Source organism: Bidens hawaiensis, unplaced genomic scaffold (genome assembly GCF_021521415.1).
Source record: "Bidens hawaiensis isolate Kalapana, Puna unplaced genomic scaffold, B.hawaiensis_p1.1 tig00008041_1, whole genome shotgun sequence".
In the NCBI taxonomy this organism is placed as follows: Eukaryota; Viridiplantae; Streptophyta; class Magnoliopsida; order Asterales; family Asteraceae; genus Bidens; species Bidens hawaiensis.
In genome coordinates, this window is record NW_027491565.1 from 271236 (window position 1) to 280913 (window position 9678).

General features: G+C 34.5%; 1 protein-coding gene across 2 annotated transcripts; it reads right to left on the minus strand.

The window, feature by feature from the left end:
- Positions 1-749: 749 nt before the first annotated feature.
- On the minus strand, positions 750-6128 carry LOC143636732 (uncharacterized). Of its 2 annotated transcripts, none has more exons than XM_077104247.1 (9): positions 5794-6128; positions 4834-4877; positions 4616-4733; positions 4401-4521; positions 3493-4320; positions 3127-3409; positions 2834-2998; positions 2263-2724; positions 750-1362 (listed from the first exon to the last, which is right to left on the minus strand). In XM_077104247.1, exons 1-9 carry the CDS (start codon positions 5978-5980, stop codon positions 1036-1038), a joined length of 2535 nt encoding a protein of 844 aa, XP_076960362.1. In that variant the 5' UTR covers positions 5981-6128; the 3' UTR covers positions 750-1035. The 2 variants fall into 2 exon arrangements, with proteins under 2 accessions (XP_076960362.1, XP_076960361.1); XM_077104246.1 differs by having other exon boundaries at positions 2834-3001.
- Positions 6129-9678: the final 3550 nt, after the last annotated feature.

Consider the following 9678-nt stretch of genomic DNA (forward strand, 5'->3'; position numbering starts at 1 on the left):
AAATGGCATATTTTATTCTTGTTGTGTTTCTTATAGATCATTCTCATCAACTTTATATGGGTTTTCATTAAAGTTGGTTTTTATTTTAATTTACTATTTTCTGAATTTGAATATTATGTTTTCAATAGTGAGAAAAGATTTGTGTATTTTGAATATTCTTTTGGAGTTATTGTTCTTTCCTGTTTTAGTTTTATTCAAGGATTGAGGTTTTTTTGTAACTTGTTCATTTGGGAGGATTAAATTTCTAAAATCATCAATATCTTCACTCAAATCATGATTGTTTCTGGTTATTAAAAATCATGGAAAGTTGAAAAAATTAACATTTTATGACTATTATTTTGACTACGTACCAAAACTAACTAGATGTTCGAAAAATCGTTCTATGCCTGCCTCTATGGCCAGTGATCGACTACATACACTCAGACCAGTTTCAACAAACCTTGCTTCAAGCGTACATCAAGTCAGACCACAGTACCAAAAAAACGAGTTTGATCTCAAACTGGCTCGTAAACCTTATAAATATACAAGTTTATCTTAATTTTGATCGGCTTAAGCATAAATTAAGAACGATGAACCGACCAAACATACTATATTTACAGTTTAGTTCAGTCCCACTTCAGATTTTCAGTTTTGTATCTCAACTGAGTTAACCAGAAAGTAAAAATTGCTTTTTGATTTAAAGAAGACAGTACCAAACCGGATTGAAAACTGACAAAAGAAACTATAAATTACTTGATAACGAACGAGGAATTAACACCAACGAAAGAAACAGAGAAAACGACAGAACGATTTATAATAGAAGTCAAACTAACAAAAAATTAGCACGCACGCATGTTCCCTACATCAAACTAACTTAGAACCGAAACCACAAAACACTGGTAGTAGAAACAACTGTAGAATACAACCTCTCAAGGCACAGGGCAGCAGCAGGTAAAAGCCAAGCACTTGTTTTAATTTTTTTATCATTCCATTATTTCATTGCCACTTTCAAACTCATTACAAGACCCTGAAAAACCCGAGTCAGGCATGAACCCATTAGTAGCTGTTTTGCCATAGCTGTTGTGTCTGCTGCTGAGGTTTCGGTTGCCCTTGAGACCCACCGACAACAGACCCGTCCCTGGTGTTTTGCTGCAGCTGATGCTCCTGAGATATTCCCGCTTGGGAATGATAGTAATTTGGGTAGTTAAGACCGGCCCCGCCATAGTTCTGTGACGGCTGCTGCTGCTGTTGGTGCTGTGGTTGACCTTGCCTAAACCCACTTGGCTGCTGGTTTTGACCCTGGAAACCGTAATACGTGCTGGCTTGAACTCCGGGCATTTGTCTTGAACCAGCTCCATGAACCCACGTTGCTGGGTTCTCGTTCTGGGGAAAAAACGTTGCGTGAGTAAATTTAACAGATTAATATATACACCCCTACAAACTTGAAAATATCATATTTACCCATGGAAAACTAAAAATACCATGTATGCCCTTACCAAGTAATTAAAAATTTCAAATATACCCAAAGTTTAAAAAGCGGAAACGCGCCTCGAAACATTTTCCGTTGACTCTCAAGGCCTAAGCCTCATACGCCTCAAGACAGTATTAAAATTAAGTTTTATATATGATTTATATTACAAATAAGTAAATAACCTATATAAGCCTCGAGACATTATTAAAAGTAAGTTTTATATATGATTTTTATATTAAAAGTAACCTATATGCACAACCCAAAAACTATACATTTAACATCCTAATGTGCATATAAGTAATAGTCTAGTTTAGTTTATTAATACCATAACTTTGAGGGTAAGACTCGTAATTTATCAAGGGATTAAAAAACAAAATGAAAATGGAAATGCTTTTTAAAGCAAAAGTTAAAACACCAAGGATAAAAAGTTTTAACTTAAAAAGAAAGAATAACAATTATAATAACTTTAACCTAAAACTAAAAGTAAACCTTATTTCATAAAAAAATTCATATAAAACTAAAAATATCATGTATGCCATCATGCCATGTTACACTTAATACTTTTATAGTTTTTATCCGTAAACAATGGTTTTCATAAAAATATATCATCGATGTCGATCAAAGATAATAATAATAAGAGGTAGAATGGTCAATAAGTAAGCATTCACTAAAGTTTAGTGTATATGATATTTATGAAATTTTTAAAATTTGTAAGAGCATATATGAAATTAGACACTTTCAGCAACTTTTGACTGTTTACTATCATATTCTTGTTTATTTCAGAAATTGCTAAATGGGAAAAGATGAGATACCTGCTGAAGTGAGAGCAACTGACTGTTATCTTTGTAATGGGCATTCAACACATCATCATAATTTAAAGTTGACCCTGAAGGGCCCGCAGGTTGATTAACTTGATAGTTTCCAGGAATCGCAGTAGAATTACCAAACGAACCATAACCAGATGGAACCGCTGCAGATTGAGACAGACTGCTGACAGAAACACTGTTCTTATATTGAGGAAGAACAGCAGCCAACTGTTGATGATAAGTGCTATTTCCAGCAAACGCTTGTTGGAATCCAGATGGCATGTATGTGTAACTTTGAGGTAAGAATGGATAGCCTATCATGTTTGCAAATGGACCCAACGGAAGCGTGTGTTGAGAGTACGGGTGCATAGCAAGGTGTTGTGGAAGAGCGGGTCCGGTTGCAATTGTGTTGCCAGGTGAAGTCTGTGGTGTTGGTTGAGACGATGAGAACACGCCAGTCTTTAAAGCCTGCAATACCAATGAACATAATCGTAAATCTATAACTTTTAACAACCAAAAGTATTTTAACTGATTATTCAGACGAAAGAAAGACAGTAAGTTAAATTCAGTACAATACCTCTGCCATAGATATAGTTGAACCGCTGATGGACGGGACTGAGTTACCATATTTAGCAGCCATTGACTGACTAATAGGAAACTGCGAATATGCCAGTTCAGATTCTCTAGCAGGATGACCATTTGCTGCTAACAATGTGTTTGGTAACGAGTTTGTATATGCAGCCTGCTGTAAAAATCATAAACAGATTCAGCTGAAAAAGTTAATAAATTAAGTACAAGAAATCGTATGCTATTAAAGAAAACATATAAAATATATAACTATTGCTAATGTAACTGTAACTGTAACTGTACCATAACGTTCGAGAAGGGAGCTGCATTTGGCATCTGTGAAGGTGTCTGAGTCTGAGGGAAACCGGGATTCAATAAATGGGTACTGTCAAATGAATAACCAGATCCAGGTGTCGGTGAAGGAAAACTATATTGATTCCCATGTGCCACCTCAGCATTTTCTTGTTTCAACACCTCTGCTTGTGAAGCAGACGGCAAATCATAACTCCCAGAATTTGGCCCCGCCTGATGGACCGCATTGTTTTCCGGCGTTATCATAGACTCGTTACCATAATACTCGGAATTTCTGCGAAAAAAGTTTTTAAAAATTATAAAAAAAATAATAAAAGCATCTATTGTGACACTTGTAATATAAGATTAAGGTTGTACCTAATTTCAGAAGGCCCAACAGATGAAGACTCAGGCTCAGCAAGTGTTTCTTCTGTTTTGTTTTCCAACTGTCTAGATCCAAAAGATCCGGGAAACCCGGGATTCATGGTGGAACCGAAGCTCCCAAAACTCAAGTGTGAGCAATCAGCAGTCTGAACTTGCAGATGGTTTGGAATCACTACAGACGGGATATTCTCTTCTGGTTCATCATACTGTCTGTCTTCTTGAATATTTAGTTGCTGCATGTTTGCACTCACCGAAGACGCTAAAGCATCACCTTCATCAACTGGATGCGTGAATTGTTCTTCATTATGCTCAAAAGCATGATCCTCATGATGAAAGGAATCATTATACGTATCGTCACGAAGAGGTGCACTCTCAGATGTATCCTCGTGTTCTTCGTAAACATGTTCATCTTCTGCTTCAACTTCTTCGGTCTGAGACTCAATGTATTGATCGTTTCTTTCATAATCCACATTCTCAGGCTCTACATGAGACTCGGGCCCCACTACAGATTGTACAACAACTGTTTGTGGCTGCTCCATTACGGGCCAGTCATCAACATGTTCTTGATACGTCTCTGGAGCTTTATAAGTATTGTCCTCCCAAGAATTCTGCTCATAATGTGTTGATGGTGGCTGAGATGGAACCGGGGCACTATAAACCTTGTTTTGTGGTTTACCCATTTTCACAATGTCAGCCATCGACTTTTGACCAGGTGCACCCAACCAAGCAGATTGGAAACCAGAAGATGGCGGTTGAGAGCCCGTTGCAGCACCATCAGTTACACTGAAAGTTGGTGCTTTATTTTCATTGCTAACAGAACCACTGCAGTCAACAAGTAATAAAAATTAACCCTTTACATAGAACACATATATATCCAACTAATTTTTGTAACATTGAAATACCTGTAAGTTTGAGGGGTTCGGTTTGTATTAGTTGGTGCACCTCCATAAGCTGGTGCAGAAGATCTTGTGTAAGAACTTGAACCATTTTCCCTCTTGGACTTTCCGTGTAGACCACCAGATTCTTTAAAAAAAATGCAATGAATAAGAATTAATAGTTCAAGTTTCGCATAGAACCAATAAATATTTGATTTTTACAAAATGTAATACTAATATACCAGAAGGGTTAAACTGTGATGAACCACCACGCCCAGAATAACGATCTGTACCATTTCTAGCACCACGGTTTGAAGTGCTACCGCCACCACGAGGCCTAGATTCTGTAGTATCCTTAAACTGATGCAAATAAAAGCAGAAAAACAATACTCATTCAGTAATTCAAAGAATCAGGCAAGGCTGATAAAAACAAGTTCAGTTATCATTCAAGCAAACACACCTCTTTTTTCTTCTCTCGCTTGCTCTTCACCTCGTGAAACGGATCTACAGATTAAAAAAAATAAAAACTTTATATCAAAACAATACACATAACATTAACAAGAACCTAAAACCAAACCATCATGCTTCATTATCCAAGTAAAATAACAAAAACCTAAAATCAACAGTATCATGTGCTTCTATAATATATACAATAAATAAGCACCACAAAGTATAACTATTAACCTATTTTTTTTTTCAAATTTGCACAATAAAAACATAAGAACACAGAGCATACAATTAACAAATTAACAGTATCATGTGCTTTTATAACACATACATTAAAAAAACTAATCACCACAAAACTATAACTTTTAACCTAAACAAAACATAAAAACACATAACATATAATCAAAAACATAACACCACATAACATATAATTAACAAATTAACAGTATATACACCACAAAACTATAACTTTTAACCTAATCTTTTCCAAATTTGCACAACCTAAACATAAAAACACACAACATATAATCAAAACATAAGAACACATAACAAATAATTAACAAATTAACAGCATCACCACAAAACTATACTAATGTTTTTTCAAATGTGCACAAATCACAACATAAAAACACATAACATATAATTAACAACTTAACAGTATATACACCACAAAACTATAACTTTTAACCCAATCTTTTTCAAATTTGCAAAAGCATAACATAAAAACACATAACATATACTTAACAAACTAACAGTATCACCACAACACTATAGCTTCTAACCTAATCTTTTTCAAATTTTCACAACCAAATCATAACAACACACAACATATAATAAAAAAAAGACCAGTATCACCACAAAGCTATAATTTTTAACCTAACCCTTTTCAAATTCACACAAAACAAGGCATAAAAAACACATAACACAAACCAATTACATCTTTTAACCTAAAAAAACCCGTTAAAAATTGAACCTTGAGACAATAGACGATTAACAGCTTCATTAGGGTCCATATTACAGTCCTTTAAGGCAGCATAGATCTCAGCATCCGAAACTCCGTTAACAATCTCCTTAAGACTCTGTACCATCTTCCTAGACGCCGTCGGTATTCCGTTAACTCCATTAATATTATTATTACCACCGCCGCCTCTGCTGCCCATCGTTGTTATTATTATTATTAGTCAGATCTAAACTCACCACCGTCGATTTCAGTTACTGGGTAATAATAATAATATTATTAGTATTAATCGGTGAGTGAATTTGTGTTTGCAGTTGGAAGGAGGCGACCAGATATAAAGAAGAAGAAGAAGAAGAAGAAGAAGAAGGTTTCGAAACTAAAGTATTAATAATAATAACCAAACCCTCCCACTCGCCCACTTCTCTTTGCTTTTTATATTATTATTATTATTATTATTATTATTATTATTATTATTATTATTATTATTATTGTGGTTTGGTTTTGGTTTTTGTTACTTTTGGTAAAGTTTTATTTTATGGGGTTATATTTTGGATTTTAAATTTTGTTACCAAATTGAGGGGTGTCTTGGATTAGATTAAGAGGTGCACATATCGGTTTGGGTTAAAAACGGTTCGGTTTGGTCAATAAAAGTCAAAATTTATTTATGTTCAGTTTCGATTCGGGTTGAAACCGTTTTTTTACTATGTATGATCGGTTTTAGTTCGGGTTTTGATTGGTTCGGTTAGGGTTTTGACCGATTTCTTGCTTGGTCTTTGGTTGGTTTCGGTTAAGTTAACCGGGTTGGAACCGGTTTTGGTGGAGAAAGTTACAAACCGGTTTCGAACCTATGGTTTCAATCGCTTCCAAACCAGTTTTTGCATAATCGGTTTCAAATTGATTTGGTTTCGGTTCGAATTTCGGGTCGGTTCGGTTAACCGGTTTATTTGCGCGCCTCTAATTAGGTTAAATTTTATAAAATGGGATCATTATAATTTGTTTAATATATATGATATGTTTCTCTCTAGGTTGTAAACGAATCGAATTGAACTGAATCAAGGGGTGAGACATTGTTTATGTTTGTCTGTTAAGTTTTTTGTCGGACAAATGAACGGTTAACGAACGCTCTAGTGAACGGAAATTTGTGTCTGTGTTCGTTCATTAAGGAATTGAATTGAGATTTTGCCCATGTTGGTCCGTTAATATCGTAAATAGACGCAAATGGATACTAATGAAAACTAGTAGATGTAACTGGATGCTAACTAACGATAGCTGGCATTAATGGACAAACAAATATAACGGCCCTAATGTGCGAACGAACGGAAATTGTGACATTTGTCATTTTTCCCAGTTCGTTTATCCAACCTGTATTGTAATTCGGATTTTTCCTAATTAACAAAGTTTGCATTATTCAATTGTGGTGTTACTGGTGTATATTTATGTATGTTATTGTATGGTTACAACTCGATCACGAACGCTATTTCAAGGAGTTTATATCTTTTATTGCATGCAATCAAAGTTTAGGGTCAAAGTTGCCAAATCTTAAAAATTCCAAAGAATTCTATCATTCGCACTACCCGAATAATATTAACCCAACATTTCGCGATATGCTAAAATGTTAGGATTTGCACCAGTCTTCAATCAGGCCGCGCTACGCAACGAACTCCTCTAATGATCTTCGAGATACGCGACCAACACCAAGAACAACCGCAAACATAATTGGATAGAGACACACGAAGGCCACTCCCTTTAGTCTTCGTGATACACGACGCATACATCTGAACGCGAAACTTGGACGAGACTCCAAGTTATTATCCAAATCCTTTCCAAACTCGATAAGATTTTGATTTTGTCGACTTAGGATGTTTCTAGATTCTTTTCTAACGCATATCACTTTCTTTTCCCTCAACTTTACCATTTACCTCGTCAATTGTGAGTTTTTCCTTCCAAGTTTGAATTTTGAATAAATCTTTCAAATTAAACGATACGATTTAATCATGAACGAAATTCTTGTATATAACCACATCACAAGCCTCTGTTCAATCGTCCTTCACCCTCAATTCTTCCTCACTTTCACGAATTCAAGCTTTGTTTTGGTGTTCTTGCATAGTTGACCTCCAAAAGTCAAACCGAGCTTTCTTCTTCATATTTCTCTACATCTTCCACGTAATTATTTAATTGTTGTTCTTTGTTTACATATATGAATCAAAATCCCTCTACCAAATCCATTGATTTTAGGTGTTTCAACATCCAATTTAGTCAATCTTATAACTAAGGTTTATGTTCTTTCAAATTGGGGGTTTTTAGTTTAAGCATTTTTTATAAGTAGTCTACTTTTTCATCCGCATTATATTATTTTAATGAAACTAAACCATCTAAAATTTATCAATAACTATTTTAACTTAATTTTCATAATAAAAACCGAACTTTGATTATTACCACACGTTAAACCTAACTTTGCTTTTTTAGTTTTGTTTAAACCCCTATTTAAAAATCGAACCTATAGTTTTCCATATTCACTGTTTTACTTCCTTTGAATATTTTCTATGACTTTAGATTATTCAATCTTGGATTTCTTGTTGAACCAAGCCAAGTCAATCTACTCGATTAAGCTCATCTTTTGTTTCATCACTTCTATACGCCTTTTCCAAATGACTATTTCATGTCCCCATTTTATGCTTTTAAATATATTTGGGGGTGTAGCTTGTATTTACATTACAAAACCGGTTATTTCATATTCTTCAAATATGATTCATGACAATATAAGTAAGTGTTGATCTCTATACATGTTTGTTCATGTCTACATGCTACATGCTATATGATTAAATGTTTATTTTCAAGTTGTTGATGATGGATACTCAAACACAAACACTATAGTGGGACAACCCTTGAGACGAACCTACACTTCTAGTAGATTGACTATATGTCAAGAACGAACGAAAGTTTTTAGTTATTTTTACGTATTTACATTATGCTGGATTTTGTCTTGTGATATATGAATCGTAACGTTTTTTACATGTTATATAATATTAAACCTATGATTGCTCATCAACTTTGTGTTAACAAGTTATTTTATATATGCTACAGGTTAAAAATGCTCAAGATTGGAACGCCTAGATGGACAGACTTCTAGGATATTTAATAAATATAGAACTTAATTATTTTGGTTATTTATGTTGGATTATTTGTTTTGTTTTGATTTATGAGAATGTGATGAATTGTTTTATTTAATATGAAATAATATTTGTTGTCACTTAAATTAATGTTACGAGCTATGAGCAATTGTGTTTCGTCCCGAGGGTGTGAATGTGTGATAGAAACGACACTAACAGACAAACAGATATAAACAATTACATGTTAATTCGAGAATAATAATCATAAATCCACGCAAATTCAACCAAAAATACAGAATTACTCCCAGAATAACCAAAAAGAACTTATCAGTTCACATAGTAATCAAAACATAATAGTTTACACAGTAAAACAAATAAAAAAATATTAGTAGTAAAGTGGTAATACATGAACCTAACTAGACGCCACGTAAACGGACATAATTGGACGTACGTAACTGGGTAGACTTAAACAAACACATTACCGAGCATTCACGAACACTATTGAACGAATACAACCTCTATTCGTGTTCATTCATTAAGCTTAACGGACTGAATTCTTTTGTTCATTTTTGTTCATTTATTAATCGAACGAACATAAACGAAAACTTCCCGCAAAACCTTTATCGGACGTTCACCAAAAACAAGTGAGGGCCAAGTGGTGGTCACTAAGATTTGATACAACGGAGGACCATTAAAGATGGCGACTAGGTATCCAGCCAAGTATAAAGGTTCTAAGAAAAGACCATTAAAGATGAGGCTTGAGAAAACACCTACCGGAGCAACCACTCAC

Coding starts and splice junctions, on each gene's coding strand:
- LOC143636732 (XM_077104246.1), bottom strand. CDS start 5,980: ATGGGCAGCAGAGGCGGCGGTGGTAATAATAATATTAATGGAGTTAAC. Junction 4,522..4,615: donor ATCACAGTTTAACCCTTCTG/GTATATTAGTAT, acceptor TTTTTTTTAAAG/AATCTGGTGGTCTACACGGA. Junction 1,363..2,262: donor AGTTGCTCTCACTTCAGCAG/GTATCTCATCTT, acceptor TTTTTTCCCCAG/AACGAGAACCCAGCAACGTG.